We start from the raw sequence: 18465 nt of genomic DNA, 5'->3' as shown, positions 1-18465 counted from the left end.
CAGCTTTAGCATCATTCCTTCCAAAGAAATCCCAGGGCTGATCTCCTTCAGAATGGATTGGTTGGATCTCTTTGCAGTCCAAGGGACTCTCAAGAGTCTTCTCCAACACCACAGTTCAAAAGCATCAATTTTTCGGCACTCAGCTTTCTTCACAGTCCAACTCTCACATCCGTACATGACCACAGGAAAAACCATAGACTTGACTAGACGAACCTTTGTTAGCAAAGTAATGTCTCTGCTTTTGAATATGCTGTCTAGGTTGGTCATAACTTTCCTTCCAAGGAGTAAGCGTCTTTTAATTTCATAGCTGCAGTCACCATCTGCAGTGATTTTGGAGCCCAGTAAAATAAAGTCTGACACTGTTTCCACTGTTTCCCCAACTATTTATAGGTCAGTTTAATTCTTAGGCCTAACCAGGGACACAAAGAGGGTACAGGAGAATTTTTATTCCTCCATGCAATATATAATACATAAATATTTATTGAAAAATTGATCTGAAAAACCAGCAATGCACACATATTTTTACTGATTTTTCCATCATATGTTTCTGAACTTCCTTAGCCAATTGTTCTAGCTCAATATGATCACCAAATGGCAAAGATTTTATGTAGCCTTTCTTTCTTTCTGATCTTTAGCTTAAAATGCTATGTGTCTACCTTCAAGACCACGAGTCAGGGATAAAGGTGTTTTTGATGATAACTCTGAACATGGTCTATGAACCTAGAGAGGTATTTTCTCAGGGTGAGTGTCTTCCATCCAACCCTACACCTGTACTGTCATCCTAGCCACTTCCTGTCTGTGCTGCCAATTCCCTGCCCTGGTCCCTACGGCAGGTGGAGCAGAGCCCTGGGTTTTGGTACAAGTCCCTCCTATGTGCATCTCACTGTGGGCTCTCTCAGTGCACAGAAATACACTGCAGAGTCCTCCAGCTGTGAAGCTGAAATGACAAGTGTGATAGATTTGCTTGCTCTCTGGAAATTCAATGAGTAGCGACATTTTGCAGCATTTTGCTCGCCATAAGAATCCTGACGAAGGAGAAAAATCATTGCCCCACTGCTGGGCTGCTTGTACCAGAATAGACTGTAACTTGAATCACTGGTGTCATATGTGCAGTCCAGGGTCACAGCCTCCTTCTCCTGTGCTAACATGGGTTGTGGTCTTGAGTTACCTTCTGGGCAATAATGGATCCTAAAGGAAAAAAAAAAAAAAAAAAGAATCAGAACTTTAGGAATAAGTGGTGTGGAATAAAGAAATCCTATTTTAGATCCTATTACTCCTTCTTCCCAAGGTTCCCATAAGACTGCCTGTTCCCCCAGTCCTTAGGTCATAGAGGAGTCACAATCCCCTTGGGACCATCCTTACCTAAACACAGTGAAGCCACGACCACCTTCAGAAGGCTGGAGAGAAGCATGTTTCAGCTTTCCACTAGATGGAAAATATCTTCTTCTTCAATGTCAAGGGTGTTCAAGGTGAGATGAGCCTGACAGGGTGAGGGAAGAATTGCTGGGTATGTGCTGCTGCAGCTCCACAACAGAAAACAGGGCTTTCCTGGAGTAGCAAGTTGATGTGGGTATGTCAACTTCTCTACAGACCAGGTGAGCGTCTCACTCACCCCAAACTTCCTTTTGCATTAACCAGCTCTTCAGTTGATATCAATTACATCTGAAAGTAAAAACAAGTTAAATCTAATATTGCAGTGAAGATTGATGACCCCATCAATGTTGTGTTCAGTCATTGCATCTGTGAAGGAATTGAGTAGGTGGCTCTTATTTTTAAATATTACGTGTAATACATTATGGAAACAGTGTAAGATATAATAAGCATGCATCCTCACATCTATGTATGCTGTTCTTCCACCTAAGGTAGAAATAAACCACTTAATAATAAGAAGGGAAAGCTGTTTGGACTAATTATTGTAACTTTTTAATTCTTGCTGTTAAAGCACTATTTCTCTTCACTATCAATGTTCAGTTGCCTGTCTTGCAGTCAAAAGCAAAAAAATCTAATCACAAGTAGCTGAAGAATTTACACTGAAGCTGCTCAAATTAAGGGGCTTCTTTGTGGCTCAGACAGTAAAGAAACTGCCTGCAATGCAGGAGAAACAAATTTGATCCCTGGGTTGAGAAGATCCCCTGGAGGAGGACACGGCAACCCACTCTAGTATTCTTGCCTGGGGAATTCCTTGGACATAGAAGCCTGACAGGCTACAGTCCATGGGGTTGCAAAGAGTTGAACGTGACTCAGCAACTGGCTTCACAAGTGGTGCTGGGGTAAAGAACCTGTGTGCCAACATAGGAGACTGGCAGGCTACAGTCCATAGGGTCACAGAGTCGGACACGACTGAAGTGACTTAGCATACACGCACACTCACACTGAGTCCTATCACAGAGGTCCCCTTCACTTCTCTATTAGTTTTTACAGCCCAGCTCTACTTATTCATAAAACCATTTAGACACCAGAGTTTGGTCATCAGGTTATCAAACCTTTGAAATTACATTTTTCCCTTTACTTCAGTTGAGACCCTAAATGAACTACAATAAGCTTCTATAGTCTGTATGCCCATTTCTATGGAGAACATATCATGCTGCTAAGTCACTTCAGTCGTGTCCAACTCTGTGCGACCCCATAGATGGCAGCCCACCAGGCTCCCCCATCCATGGGATTTTCCAGGCAAGAGTACGGGGGTGGGTTGCCACTGCCTTCTCCGCAGTTCAGCTCAGTTCTGTTCCATCACTCAGTCGTGTCCGACTCTTTGCGACCCCATGAATTGCAGCACGCCAGGCCTCCCTGTCCATCACCAACTCCCGGAGTTCACTCAGACTCACGTCCATCCAGTCAGTGATGCCATCAAGCCATCTCATCCTCTGTCGTCCCCTTCTCCTCCTGCCCCCAATCCCTCCCAGCATCAGAGTCTTTTCCAATGAGTCAACTCTTCACATGAGGTGGCCAAAGTACTGGAGTTTCAGCTTTAGCATCAGTCCTTCCAAAGAACACCCAGGGCTGATCTACTTTAGAATGGACTGGTTGGATCTCTTTGCAGTCCAAAGGACTCTCAAAAGTCTTCTCCAACACCACAGTTCAAAAGCATCAATTCTTCGGTGCTCAGCTTTCTTCACAGTCCAACCTGCACATCCATACATGACCACTGGAAAAACCATAGCTAGGCTCACTGCAATAATAAAAACAGCTTCTTATTAAAACTTTTCATCCTCTCTATAGAGAAGCTGTGGAGAAGGCAATGGCACCCCACTCCAGTACTCTTGCTTGGAAAATCCCATGGACTGAGGAGCCTGTTAGGCTGCAATCCATGGGGTCGCTAAGAGTCGGACACGACTGAGCGACTTCACTTTCACTTTTCACTTTCATGCATTGGAGAAGGAAATGGCAACCCACTCCAGTGTTCTTGCCTGAAGAATCCCAGGGACTGGGGAGCCTGGTGGGCTGCCGTCTATGGGGTCGCACAGAGTTGGACACGACTGAATTGACTTAGCATAGCATACAGAGAAGCTGTAAAGTTAGGCAAAGTTCCCAGGTAGCTCACTGGTAAAGAATTCACCTGCCAATGCAGGAGACACGTGTTCAATCCCTGGTCTGGGACGATCCCACATGTGATGAAGCAACTAAGCCCGTGTGCCACAACTATTGAACTTGTGGTCTAGAACCTGGGAAGTGCAACTACCAAAGCCCATGTGCCCTAGAGCCCCAACTGCATAGCAAAAGAAGCCACTGCTGTGAAAAGGCCGCACACCATAACTAGAGAGTACCCACCCCCACCCCCACCCCCCCAAAAAAAACAAACAAACTAGAGAAAGCCCTCGTGCAGCAATGAAGACCCTGTAGGCCTAAATAAATAAATTTTAAAAATTTAAAAACAAAACTGCTTGCATTTTAACCCAAGTTCTGTCACCCTGCAAACACCACTTTACTTAAGCCTCTCAGGGCCTCAAGCTTCCTGAGTGGTTACAGGGGAAAACAAAAGTGCTTATCTCAAGTCATTAGACTTCTGAAATGAGTCAAGGCAAGCCAAGAGACTATCAGAGGTCCTGGTGTGTAGGACAACAATTAATCACTTTAAAATTACTATCTGTTTTTTTTTTAGAACATATCATAGGTAACACCATGTACCTACAAAGGACTGTGATTGCAGTATTATTGACGGTAATGAAAATTTTCTCTGCATATGCATGTTAAAAGTAAAGCCATGCTCTAGAAATATTATTCAACATCATGGCAAATAACAAAGACCCCTGGCCTATTATTCTACCTCTTGATACAGTAGCCAAAGTTTATCAGCCTTGTCTCAAAATAACAGCTGCTGCTGCTGCTGCTAAGTCACTTCAGTCATGTCCAACTCTGTGCGACCCCAGAGATGGCAGCCCCCCAAGCTCTGCCATCCCTGGGATTCTCCAGGCAAGAACACTGGAGTGGGTTGCCATTTCCTTCTCCAGTGCATGAAAGTGAAAAGTGAAAGTGAAGTCACTCAGTCGAGTCTGACTCTTCTCGACCCCATGGATTGCAGCCTATCAGGCTCCTCCGTTCATGAGATTTTCCAGGCAAGAGTACTGGAGTGGGTATCCATTGCTTTCTCCAAAATAACAGCAGCCTCAGCTAAATTGGTTGAAGTGTTATCAAATCTTGCTCTCAGTTCAGTTCAGTTCAGGTGCTCAGTCCTGTCCGACTCTTTGCGACCCCATGAATCGAAGCACACCAGGACTCCCTGTCCATCACCAACTCCTGGAGTTCACTCAGACTCACATCCATCGAGTCAGTGATGCCATCCAGCCGTCTCATCCTCAAAGAAAGGCAATGCCAAAGGATGGGCAAACTACCGCACAATTGCACTCATCGCACACGCTAGTAAAGTAATGCTCAAAATTCTCCAAGCCAGGCTTCAGCAATACATGAACTGTGAGCTTCCAGATGTTCAAGCTGGTTTTAGAAAAGGCAGAGGAACCAGAGACCAAATTGCCAACATCCGCTGGATCATCAAAAAAGCAAGAGAGTTCCAGAAAAACATCTATTTCTGCTTTATTGACTATGCCATAGCCTTTGAGAGTGTGGATCACAATAAACTGTGGAAAATTCTGAAAGAGATGGGAATACCAGACCACCTGACCGCCTCTTGAGAAATCTGTATGCAGGTCAGGAAGCAACAGTTAGAACTGGACATGGAACAACAGACTGGTTCCAAAGAGGGAAAGGAGTACGTCAAAGCTATGTATTGTGACCCTGCTTATTTAACTTCTATGCAGAGTACATCATGAGTAACACTGGGCTGGAAGAAGCACAAGCTGGAATCAAGATTGCTGGGAGAAATATCAATAACCTCAGATATGCAGATAACACCACCCTTATGGCAGAAAGTGAAGAGGAACTCAAAAGCCTCTTGATGAAGGTGAAAGAGGAGAGTGAAAAAGTTGGCTTAAAGCTCAACATTCAGAAAACTAAGATCATGGCATCTGGTCCCATCACTACATGGGGAATAGATGGGGAAACAGTGTCAGACTTTATTTTTTGGGGCTCCAAAATCACTGCAGATGGTGACTGCAGCCATGAAATTAAAAGACGCTTACTCCTTGAAAGAAAAGTTATGACCAATCTAGATAGCATATTGAAAAGCAGAGACATTACTTTGCCAACAAAAGTCTGTCTAGTCAAGGCTATTGTTTTTCCTGTGGTCATGTACGGATGTGAGAGTTGGACTGTGAATAAAGCTGAGTGCCGAAGAATTGATACTTTTGAACTGTGGTGTTGGAGAAGACTTTTGAGAGTCCCTTGGACTGCAAGGAGATTCAACCTGTCCATTCTAAAGGAGATCAGCCCTGGGATTTCTTTGGAAGGAATGATGCTAAAGCTGAAACTCCAGTAGTTTGGTCACCCCATGCGAAGAGCTGACTCATTGGAAAAGACTCTGATGCTGGGAAGGATTGGGGGCAGAAGGAGAAGTATCTCCATTAAATCTGATGGTACCACGTGCAGTACAAACAGCTCTGCTCTCTGAGTTATACAGTATAACTCTCTGAACACACTCAACATTTTTGTGTCAGTTGGCTGAATAAATATGAAATATTATGAATTTATCCTCCCATTATTCAACTGTAATATATTTTTCAATCAAAGGACTCTCATGATTGTACTTGTGTCATTTAAGAACTGTCTATGTCCAGAACAGATCTTTCAGACATTCTCATACAAATATCTTCATTGATAAGTATTTAATCTTAAAAATTGAAAGGGACAATACCAGGCTGTTTATGCAATAATTACTCCAGATCCCTTTATAAAACTCAATCCTTAGGGGAAGTATAATTAATTCAAGTAGCTGAACTTGTGCATCTCTCATGGGCAAGTCAATTTACAAAAAAAAAAAAAAATTATATTCAGTGTTGGTCGGTAGGTTTTGAATGCAGTTCATAGCTTCCAAATACAATGAAGACAACGAGATTTCCTAACTCTCTGGCTTATCTTAGTCTTGGCATACGTCTTGTGTACTCCAATTAAAATGAACACTGCGGTGGGGCCGGGGGTGGGCGGTTAAGCCAGCTTTCCTAAGATGGCGGACGAATAGGACGGGGAGATCACTTTCTCCCCCACAAATTCATCAAAAGAACATTTGAACGCTGAGTAAATTCCACAAAACAACAAATGAATGCTGGCAGAGGACATCAGGCACCCAGAAAAGCAGTCCATTGTCTTGGAAAGGAGGTAGGAAAAAATATAAGAGATAAAAAGAGAGACAAAAGAGGTAGGGATGAAGCTCCATCCCAGGAAGAGAGTCTTAAAAAAGACAAAAGTTTCCAAAAACCAGGAAAGACACTCACTGCCAAGTCTGTGGTGAGCCTTGGAACCATAGAGGGCAACATAAATGGAAAGAAAAGTAAATAATTAAAACCCACAGATTTACATGCCCAACTGTAACTCCCAGCAGAGAAGCAGCGCAGATGTCTGCATCCACCACTAGCAAGCGGGGGCTGGGCAGGGAGGCGCAGGCTGCATTGCTTAGAGTAAGGAGGGGCCTGAATGCCCTGAGGGCAATCTGAAGGAACTAACTTGGGATAGTAAACCAGACTGTGGGATAGCTACCACGCGAAAAGCCCTAACCTAAGTTGCTCTGACGGTAAAGCGTCTGTCTGCAATGCAGGAGACCCAGGTTCGATCCCTGGATTGGGAAGATCCCCTGGAGAAGGAAATGGCAGCCCACTCCAGTATTCTTGCCTGGAAAATCCCATGGACTGTGGAGCCTTGTAGGCTACTGTTCATGGGGTTGCAAAGAGTCAGACACGACTGAGCGACTTCACTTTCACTTTCACTAAGACACCGCCAGGCCCCCTCACAGAACAAAAGACTGACTAGAGCTACGAAAAGCCCTAACCTAAGACCCCATCAGGCCCACTCACACAACAAAGCAGAGCTAGCCAGCTGCAGACCGGCCCTTCTCCTCCCTCCGGTGACAGGCAGACGAGGGCAGCCAGAGCCAGAAGGGGGCAGTCACGGCCCCAGAGAGGCTTCATCTACCAAACTGCAAGCAGACTTCGTTGCTAACCAAGACTTCTTGGGATTCTGGACAGTCGACATCCACCTGAGAAGGTGCGCCGGTTGTACACCCAGAAAACCGAGCTGCAGGGATGGGGGAGGCAATAAGTCGCAGCGACCGTGCTTGCCAAACACCTGGTCACCTGAGCTGCTCGGACCTGGGAAGGGCACAAAACGCAGGCCCAAACGAGTCTGCACCTCTGAGGAGTACCCGAGTACCTGAACCTGAGCGGCTTAAACCTGGGAAGTGCATACAACCCAGGGCCTGCCTCAGACTGTTCCTGGCAGAGCAACCTAGAGCCTAAGCAGTGTTGACAGTGAAAGCACACACGCTGTGAGCTAGGGCAAACCCAGTGTGGCCAAGACACTGAGAGCACATGCCAGTGTTATTTGTTGGCAGTGTGCCTCCCTGCCCACAGCACGACTGAACAAGTGAGCCTAAAAAAGTGTCCACCACCGCCCCCTACTGTCAGGGCAGAAATCAGACACTGAGGAGACCAGCGAACAGAAGAAGCTAAAACAGAAGGAACCTCTTTGGAAGTGACAGGTGCAATAGATTTAAACCCTGTAGTTAGTACTGACTACGTAGGGAGGGGCCTATAGATCTTGAGAAATATAAGCTGGATCAAGGAACTATCCAAAAATGAACTGACCCCACACTGCCCACAACACCAGAGAAAGTCCTAGATAATTTTTACTATCATTCTTTATTTTTTTTAATTAAAAAAAATTTTTAAGTCCTCTATTACTCCTTTAATTTTCATTTTTATAACATACTATTACTTTACAAAAAAAAAAAAGAGAGAGAGAGACCCTATTTTTAAAGCAAACTTCATATATATATATATATATATATATATATATTTTATAATTTTTCTGACTTTTTTTTTCTTTTCTTTAATATTGTATTTTTGAGAATTCAACCTCTACTCTAGATTTTTAATCTTTGATTTTTGGTATTTGTTATAAATTCTGTACCTTTAAGAATCCAATCTTCAGTACCCATTTTTACTTCAGAGCAAGATAACTGGCTTGACTGCTCTCTCCCACTTTGGACTCTCCTTTTTCTCCACCGGTTGCCTCTATCTCCTCCTTCCCCCTTCTCTTCTCTACCCAACTCTGTGAATCTCTTTGTGTGTTCCGGACGGTGGAGAACACTTAGGGAACTGATTACTGGATGGATCTGTCTCTCTCCTTTTGATTCCCCCCTTTATCCTCCTGGCCACCTCTGTCTCCTTCCTCCCTCTTCTCTTCTCTGTATAACTCCGTGAACATCTCTGAGTGGTCCAGACTGTGGAGCACACATAAGGAAGTGATTACTGGCTACCTTGCTCTCTTCTCTTTTGATTCCACCTCATCTCATTTGGGTCATGTTAGGTAGGTAGAATAGGGAAAAGGAGTCCAAAATGGCGATGGCTAAAAGACAAGGAAGGTCAAAGGAAGGTCCAAGGACCAGAGTGAAGACTTCAGGCAGAACAAACAGCACTCCTGGCTAAGCCCAATTTGCATAGGGCAGGCCCAGGTGGAGGAAAAAACATATAAAAGGAGGAGCCAAAGCGCTTTCTCATGGACTCTCTCTCCCGCGTGAGTGCACTCTTTTCTTTCTCTCTCACTCTCCTGCTATCTTCTAAATAAAATAGAGCTGTAACACTGATTTGCCTAAGAGCTGTAGCATGGTTTGTCCAAGACCCGAGAGCTGTGATGTGCCGAGGGCTTTAATGTCCATCGCTCCAAATCTTTGTTGTGATGAGACAAAGAACCGAGCAACATACACTCACGTGACATCTATGGTGCTGTGACTCGGATATAACCTGGCTGAAACAACCTCTGTGTGGAAGAGGCCAAGCACAACAGGAGCCCAACTCAGCGAACTCCCGCGCTAGAAGCAGAAGGTGAAGAAACCCAGCTCAGGGGAAGGCCCATCGTGCTGGAAACCGGGACAGCAAAAAACGAACTCAGCAGAAAGCTCACGCGGCCCAGTCTCAGATTCCAGAAGACCTCCGGTTAAGGTAAGAGATCCTCGCTCCTATGGCTGGAGGGAACTTTACAATCTCTCGTTTCTTGTTTCCTCGAACCTCCCGTGAACAGGTGGGTGGCAGGGGCACAACTGAGGGACTCTGGAGAGGCTACTCCTCAGCATGTCCCAAAGGTGCTATCTGCTGAGCCCCAGTAGCTGTTACCCAAGCCAGTGGGGGTTCTTCTGTCCTTTCTCTTCTCTGTGCCAAAGATCAGACCAATGAAACTGTGAGCACCGGTCAGATATTTAGCAAATTTTCCTGCGGGCTATAAAGGGGATTCCTTGGCATGTTTTTCCCACTGCTTTTTCCTCCTCTCCTTCAGCTATCTCCCGGGACTCAGCCCAGCCAAAACTAATGAAACTCAGGCTCTGATGTCTCATTGCAAAAATTCATTGAGAGACAAAGCAATAAGAGGTAGATTTGTTAGGATCCAGAGAGAGGCCACCCTTCAGGGTGTGAACCATTGCCGAGGGTAAGGGCTTTGGCCATGGAATTAGGCCTGGCTAGGTTTTGTGAGGGGATGGAATTCATATGCTAATGAGTGACAGGATCATCCCAACTCCTCCACCCACTCCTCTCTCTTCTGACCTTGTGCCTTGGAGCTGTCTTGCCACCTCTGGGTGTGTCTGTTGGCTTATGTATTGGGGATTAAAGTTTACTTGAATTTGACTTGTCATCTTGGACCCAATTGATTTTAATTGGTTTACATTATACCTTTGTGCTATGTAATTCTTTCAAAAGTTGTGCTCTGCCCCCTTCCCTCCTGTTTCATGCTCTTTTCCTGAGCCCCATCCAGACCCACAAGGTTTCTACAATCTTCTGGAGAGACAACCAGAAAATAGCTGGCCTTGGGAGGGAAATACTCTATAATATCCAACCCCTAATCCTACCCAATACTGGTCACACTGGTGATCTTGGGGACGCCCAAACTCCAGTCCAGGGGGTCCCAGGAGGTCATCACACCTTGACCTGCCTAGGGGTCGGTCTTTGAAAGGTTGTCACGCCTTGACCTGCCTGGGGATTCGATCTCTAGGAGGCTGTCATGCCTCAGTCTGCCTGGGGATCTGCACCCTGACCCAGGGACGCCTGGCTCTCAGGTTGCAACAGTACTAGGTAGGATGAACTTACATCATATCTATTCCCATCCATGGTGGGCAAAACAAACCTCTTAATTCTACCCAGCATTGGTAACACTGGAGATCTTGGGGACGCCCAAACTCCAGTCCGGGGGGTCCCAGGAGGTCATCACGCCTTGACCTGCCTAGGGAACGGTCTTCAAAAGATTGTCACACCTCAACCTGTTCGGGGATCCTTTCGTCCCAGGGGTCCCAGGAGGCCGTCACGCCTCGACCTGCCTGGGGATTTGATCTCTAGGAGGCTGTCACGCCTCAGTCTGCCTGGGGATCTGCACCCTGACCCAGGGACGCCTGGCTCTCAGGTTGCAACAGTTCTGGTTAAGATGAACTTATAATCGTATCTATTCCTGTCCACAGTGAGCAAACTAGCAATGAGTTACAGATCTCTTAATTCTACCCAGCACTGGTCACACTGGAGATCTTGGAGACGCCCAAACTCCAGTCCGGGGGGTCCCAGGAGGTCATCACGCCTCGACCTGTCTAGGGATCAGTCTTCCAAAGGTTGTCATGCCTCAACCTGTTTGGGGATCCTCTAGTCCCAGGGGTCGCAGGAGGTCGTCACGCCTCGACCTGCTCAGGGACCCAATCCTCGGGAGGCCATCATGCCTCGACCTGCCTGGGGATTAGATCTCTAGGAGGCTGTCATGCCTCAGCCTGCCTGGGGATCTGCACCCTGACCCAGGGATGCCTGGCTCTCAGGTTGCAACAGTTCTGGGTAGGATAAGCTTCAGAAAGACTCAACCCTAAGGAAGTCTACCTATGGAAACAGAAAGAAGCCTATTACTTGTGGGACTGTGCCCGTCTCAGCAATAACTCAGGAGCCCAATGAGAACCCCATTGCCTTTCTCAGAGGCTAAAAGAGGCACTCCAAAAGTTTACCAACCTGGACTTAGACTCTTATGAGGGACAGGTGATTTTAAAGGACAAATTCCTGTCCTAATGTGCATCAGATATCAGAATTAAGTTACAGCAGCTACAACAGCAGGACCCTGCTGCCTCTTTAGATGAGATGGTCCAGACAGCCACCAATACCTTTTATAACAGAGAACAGGAGAAGGGGGCCAAGGCCCAGGAGAAGGAGAGAAAGAAAGAGACAAGGCATGCCCAGATGCTGGCTGCCCTCCAGAGAAGCCCTATGGCAAACCCTGAGTCCTTGAGGGACAAGGCATGAGACAGATGCCTGATCTGTAGACAGGTGGGGCATTGGGCCAAAGAGTGTCCAAACCGTGACAAGTCTCCTAGAACGGCTTTCCACAAATGCCATCAACTGGGACATTGGGCGGCACTCTGCCCTCGGGACCCAAGAGCCTCAAGGTCAAGTGCCAAGCCTACCCTCACGATGGTTCAAGAGGACTGAAGCAGCCCACTCCAGCCAGCCTGCCTGTCACAGGTAACCATCACCGGGCTGGAGCCAAGGGTGCAACTGGATGTGGCAGGTAGGTCTGAGAATTTCTTGGTTGACACAGGGGCGACCTACTCTGTCTTGATCTCCTACTCTGGAGCCTTCTCCTCCCAAACCTGTACCATTTTGGGTGCTACAGGAAAAGCAACTACTAAAAGATTCACCCGAGCACTTCTTTGTTGCTGGGATGGACAAATATTTTCCCACCAGTTTCTGGTGGTCCCTGAGTGTCCTACCCCCTTATTGGGAAGAGATATACTCACTAAACTGGGGACCACCCTTGTGATGGGAAGTTTTTCAGCCCCTAGAGCTCTACAGCTCCTGGTTACTACTGAAGAACCCATTACACCTTCAATAGAGAGGGACCAAAAACTATGGGAAAACAAAATTAACCCCCAGGTGTGGGACTAGGGAATTCCTGGACGAGCCCACCAAGCTGAACCAGTCATCATTGTCCTCCAAGATCCCACTCGGTTTCCTAACCGGAAACAATATCCTCTCAAAAGAGAGGCTCAGGAGGGACTACAGCCTTTAATAAATAAATTCCTTACTTGTGGGCTATTGGTCCCTACCAGTTCGCCATGTAACACCCCAATCCTCTCAGTAAAGAAAAAACATGGAACCTGGCGACTGGTTCAAGATCTCCAGATCATAAATGAAGCTGTAGTCCCCCTCCATCCCACAGTACCCAATCCCTATGTAATCTTGGGAGAAATCCCACCCAGTGCCAAATGGTTTACAGTCTTGGATCTCAAAGATGCATTTTTTTTGCATACCACTGGCTAAAGAATCCCAATACCTTTTTGCCTTTGAGTGGGAGGCACCAGGAGAAAAACACCAACAGATGACTTGGACAGTATTACCTCAGGGGTTTCGAGATAGCCCCCACCTGTTTGGACAGGCCCTTAGCTGGGATCTCCTAGATCTGGACCTGGGACCTAATGGGAAAATATTACAATACGTAGATGACCTACTAAATCTGCTTTCCAGCTGAGAAAAGTGCCCAACAACATGCAATTCAGGTTCTAAACTTGGCAGAAAGGGGATATAAAGTCTCCCGTGCTAAGGCACAGATGGTCGAGACAAAGGTCACTTACCTGGGAGTTCAGATTACACACGGGTCCAGGAGGCTGTCCTCTGATCGGGTACAAGGAATCCTCCAGTTGTCCTCCCCCATGACTCGAAAATAATTGTGAGCTTTCCTGGGACTAACTGGTTATTGTAGAATCTGGATACCCAACTATGGTCTAATTGCCCAGCCCTTATATGAAAGCTTAAAGGGACGAGGTGATTCAATCCCACTGATGTGGGGAACTCCTCAAAAGGAGGCAGAGGCTACACTAAAACAGGCCTTAACTCAGGCACCTGCCTTGGGGTTGCCAGACCCAGAAAAAGCATTCCAACTTTATGTCCATGAAAGAGAGGGAATAGCCTTGGGAGTGTTAACTCAAAGGTTGGGATCTGAGCCCCAGCCTGTAGCTTACTTATCCAAGAGGCTCGATCCAACTACCCAAGGTTGGCCCCCCTGCCTTCGAAATCTTGTAGCTATTGCAATCATGATAGAAGATGGTTTAAAACTCTCCTTTGGGGGCAAACTAACTATTTTTACCAGCCACCAAGTAAAACAACTCCTAAATGGGAGAGGCCATTTATGGATGTCTGATCAAAGAATTCTCAGATATCAAGTAATGCTGATGGAAAATCCAGGCTTCACTATATCCCCTTGTGAGATTCTTAACCAAGCCACCCTCCTCCCTAACCCCGAGGGCTCTCTCCCCTTTCACTCTTGTCTAGAAACCTTGGACCACTGGACAAAACCCCGGGAGGGATTGTCAGAAGATCCTCTGGCCAATCCTGAGGAAATCTGGTACACTGATGGGAGCAGCTTTGTCTTGGATGGAAGAAGAAGAGCCGGGTATGCAGTAGTCTCCAATTTTGAGACCATAGAGGCTAAGCCTCTGCCACCAGGTACTTCAGCCCAATTAGCTGAGCTCATAGCCCTGACTCGAGCTTTAGAGCTGGGAAAAGGAAAAAGAATAGCCATTTACACTGATCCAAGTCTGCCTTTCTGGTGCTACATGCACATGTGGCTGTTTGGAAAGAAAGGGGCCACTTGACCATCCGAGGGTCCCCAATCAAATATGGTGATCAGATTCTTCGACTCTTGGAGGCGGTCCATCTGCCTACTGAGGTTTCAGTCTCCCACTGTAAAGGACACCAAAAAGGGAACACAGAAGTGGCACGAGGGAACCAAGCAGCTGATCAGGCAGCTAGGAGAGCAGCATTACAGAACCATGACCTAATAGGGATTGCCACCTTAGTTCCACAGACTAATTTGCCAGAAACTCCTTCATATACTGAAGGTGAGATTCTTAAAGCTAAGAGTGAGGGCTTTCAAGAAGATCATATGGGGTGATTCCAAAAGGAGGGACTCCTTTTTCTGCCTGGAAACCTCCAATGGAACTTGGTTAACTTCTTACATGCCACTACTCATTTAGGAGAAAAGGCCCTCCAAAGATTACTAGAAAGGTCCTTCAGAGGAACAGGCCTCCAAACAACTATAAGACAGGTGGTCTCCTCTTGTGCCAATTAAACAACCCCCAAGGAGCTCGAAGACCCCAGCTGGCCCAGCCCATCCAACGACGTGGGGCCTACCCAGGAGAGGACTGGCAGATGGACTTCACCCAGATGCCAGTTTCTCAAGGGTATAAATACTTATTAGTTATGATAATTCACAGGATGGATTGAAGGCTTTCCCACCCGGACCGAGAAGGCTGAAGAGGTGGTAAAAAAAACTGCTCCATGAAATCATTCCAAAATTTGGTCTGCCCAGGTCATTACAAAGTGACAATGGGACATCATTTACTTCTAAGGTCACCCAAGGAGTCTCGAAAGCATTGAGCATTACTTATTATCTCCATTGTGCCTGGAGGCCTCAATCTTCAGGAAAAGTAGAAAGAGCCAATCAATTCTTAAAATCAGCGATAAAAAAGATAACCCAGGAGACCTCCCTGGGATGGAAGGAGGCTTTACCAATAGCTCTCCTCCGCACCTGCATTGCCCCTAAGGAACAGGTTGGTCTTAGTCCTTATGAGATGCTATATGGGAGACCTTTTGTTTATGTCAATGACCTCTTCCTAGATCCAGAGGTTCAGACCCTCCAGTCTTATACCATAGCCATTGGGCAATTCCAACAGGATATACGCTTGTGGGGTATGAACCAGGACCCAAAAGATTCTAAAGACATCACCACTATATGCTCCAGGGACTCAAGTCCTAATTAAAGTCTGGAAAGATGGGTCCCCAAATGCTCAAGTCCAGCCCACATGGAAGGGCCCCTACCCTGTAATACTTTCTACCCCCACAGCAGTCAAGGTACCAGGACATGACTCCTGGATTCACTACTCACGAGTCAAGCCATGGAAGAAAACAGAAGAGGACACTCAATACACCTGTGAGCCCCTGGGAGATTTCAGATACCTATTCAGGACAACAAATGAGTGCCATTCTAATGAACACCCCCACAATCTGGTTTCTGGGAATAAGATTTCTCAGGATAACTCTAAAGAGCCAAGCCAACACAGCTTGGCAGAGACTGTACTCCAAAACAGACAGGAGATAGATCTTCTGATCCCTGAACAAGGAGGGACTTGAGCCGTCCTGGCCATGTGAATTTAAAATTGACCAATGTCCCTACTAGTCCTTGTTATGCTATATTGATGATGCCTATGATTATTCCATGTACTGTCAATTGTCTAACCTGTTTTGTCTTTGCCCAGGTCAACCAGCTACAACATGCAGTGCCAGTTCAACAAAGATATAAAACTACAGCTGACCACGGAAAATATCACACACCCTTGGACACCACTATAAGGACTCAGAGGATTGAGACTAGCAAGAGGGGGAGGCCCAGTAACCCTCGCTGCCCCAGTTCAGCAGGAAGTAGCCAGAAAGACCTCGACGCCCCTATTCCCAAAGAATTGGGCCTCCCATCTCTTGAGGGGGAAATGTTAGGTAGGTAGAATAGGGGAAAGGAGTCCAAAATGGCGGTGCTAAAAGACAAGGAAGGTCAAAGGAAGGTCCGAGGACCAGAGTGAAGACTTCAGGCAGAACAAACAGCACTCCTGGCTAGGCCCAATTTGCATAGGGCGGGCCCAGGTGGAAGAAAAAAACATATAAAAGGAGGAGCCAAAGCGCTTTCTCATGGACTCTCTCTCCCGCGTGCGTGCGCTCTTTTCTTTCTCTCTCTCTCTCACTCTCCTGCTATCTTCTAAATAAAATAGAGCTGTAACACTGATTTGCCTAAGAGCTGTAGCACAGTTTGTCCAAGACCCAAGAGCTGTGACACGCCAAGGGCTTTAATGTCCGTTGCTCCAAATCTTTGTTGTGATGAGACAAAGAACCGAGCAACATACACTCGTGTGACAGGTCACCTCTATCTCCCTCCTCCCTCTGCTTTTCTCCATGTAACTCTGTGAACCTCTCTGGGTGTCCTACACTGTGGAGAAACTTTTCATCTTTAACCTAGATGTTTTATCAATGGTGCTGTATAGATGGAGAAGTCTTTAGGCTACTGTAAAAATAAGACTGAAAACCAAAAGCAGTAGGCTTAAGTCCAAATCTTGAGAACACCAGAAAACTCCTGACTCCAGGGAACATTAATAGATAGGAGCCCATCAAATGCCTCCATACCTACACTGAAACCAAGCACCACCCAAGGGCCAACAAGTTCCAGAGCAAGACATACCACACAAATTCTCCAGAAACACAGGAACACAGCCCTGAGCTTCAATATACAGGCTGCCCAAAGTCACTCTAAACCCATTGACATCTCATAACTCATTACTGGACACTTCATCGCACTCCTGAAAGAAGAAATCCAGCTCCACCCACCAGAACACCGACACAAGCTTCCGGAACCAGGAAACCTTGACACACCACCCGTACAACCCCACCCACAGCGAGGAAATTCCACAAAAAAGATAATTCCACAAGCTGCCAGAATAGAGAAAGGCCACCCCAAACACAGCAATATAAACAAGATGAAGAGACAAAGGAATACCCAGCAGGCAAAGGAACAGGATAAATGCCCACCAAACCAAACAAAAGAGGAACAGATAGGAAATCTACTTGATAAAGAATTCTGAATAATGATAGTGAAAATGATCCAAAATCTTGAAAACAAAATGGAATCACAGATAAAAAGCCTAGAGACAAGGATTGAGAAGATGCAAGAAAGGTTTAACAAGGACCTAGAAGAAATAAAAAAGAGTCAATATATAATGAATAATGCAATAAATGAGATCAAAAACACTCTGGAGACAACAAATAGTAGAATAACTGAGGCAAAAGATAGGATTAGTGAGGTAGAAGATAGAATGGTAGAAATAAATGAATCAGAGAAGGGAAAAAAACAAATTAAAAGAAGTGAGGACAATCACAGAGACTTCTGGGACAATGTTAAACACCCCAACATTCGAATCATAGGAGTCCCAGAAGAAGAAGACAAAAAGAAAGACCATGAGAAAATACTTGAGATAATAGTTGAAAAGTTCCCTAAAATGGGGAAGGAAATAATCACCAAAGCCCAAGAAACCCAGAGAGTCCCAAACAGGATAAACCCAAGGCGAAACACTCCAAGACACATATTAATCAACTTAACAATGATCAAACACACACACAAAAAACAAATATTAAAATCAGCAAGGGAAAAACAACAAAAAACACACAAGGGGATTCCCATAAGGATAACAGTTGATTTTTCAATAGAAACTCTTCAGGCCAGGAGGGAATGGCAGGATATACTTAAAGTGATGAAAGAAAATAACCTACAGCCCAGATAACTGTACCCAGCAAAGATCTCATCCCAATATGAAGGAGAAATCAAATGCTTTACAGACAAGCAAAAGCTAAGAGAATTCAGCACCACCAAACCAGCTCTCCAACAAATGCTAAAGGATCTTCTCTAGAGAGGAAACACAAAAATGGTGTATAAACTCGAACCCAAAACAATAAAGTAAATGGCAACAGGATCATACTTATCAATAATTACCTTAAAAATAAATGGGTTGAATGCCCTGACCAAAAGACAAAGACTGGCTGAATGGATACAAAAACAAGACCCCTATATATGTTGTCTACAAGAGACCCACCTCAAAACAAGGGACACACACAGAATGAAAGTGAAGAGCTGGAAAAAGATATTCCATGCAAACAGAGACAAAAGAAAGCAGGACTAGCAATACTCATATCAGATAAAATAGACTTTAAAACAAAGGCTGTGAAAAGAGACAAAGAAGGTCACTACATAATGGTCAAAGGATCAATCCAAGAAGAAGATATAACAATTATAAATATATATGCACCCAACATAGGA

The 18465-nt window shown here is 45.6% G+C and overlaps 1 protein-coding gene across 6 annotated transcripts; it reads left to right on the top strand.

The window, feature by feature from the left end:
- The first annotated feature begins 8928 nt into the window (after nt 1–8928).
- Nucleotides 8929–17605, top strand: LOC147365071 (uncharacterized). Of its 6 annotated transcripts, XM_086319004.1 has the most exons (5): nt 8929–9542; nt 11879–12123; nt 13856–14057; nt 15457–15543; nt 15869–17605. In XM_086319004.1, exons 2-5 carry the CDS (start codon nt 12115–12117, stop codon nt 15910–15912), a joined length of 342 nt encoding a protein of 113 aa, XP_086175130.1. In that variant the 5' UTR covers nt 8929–9542; nt 11879–12114; the 3' UTR covers nt 15913–17605. The 6 variants fall into 6 exon arrangements, 1 of the variants encoding a protein (XP_086175130.1); XR_015133731.1 differs by lacking the exons at nt 11879–12123; nt 15457–15543 and having other exon boundaries at nt 13884–14057; XR_015133730.1 differs by lacking the exons at nt 11879–12123; nt 15457–15543.
- Nucleotides 17606–18465: the final 860 nt, after the last annotated feature.

Source organism: Bos grunniens, chromosome 10, assembly GCF_055505025.1.
Source record: "Bos grunniens cultivar Pamir isolate PY7600 chromosome 10, Bosgru_T2T1.0, whole genome shotgun sequence".
In the NCBI taxonomy this organism is placed as follows: Eukaryota; Metazoa; Chordata; class Mammalia; order Artiodactyla; family Bovidae; genus Bos; species Bos grunniens.
Note: the sequence above shows the minus strand (reverse complement) of the source record. Positions and strands in the feature narration are given on the sequence as shown.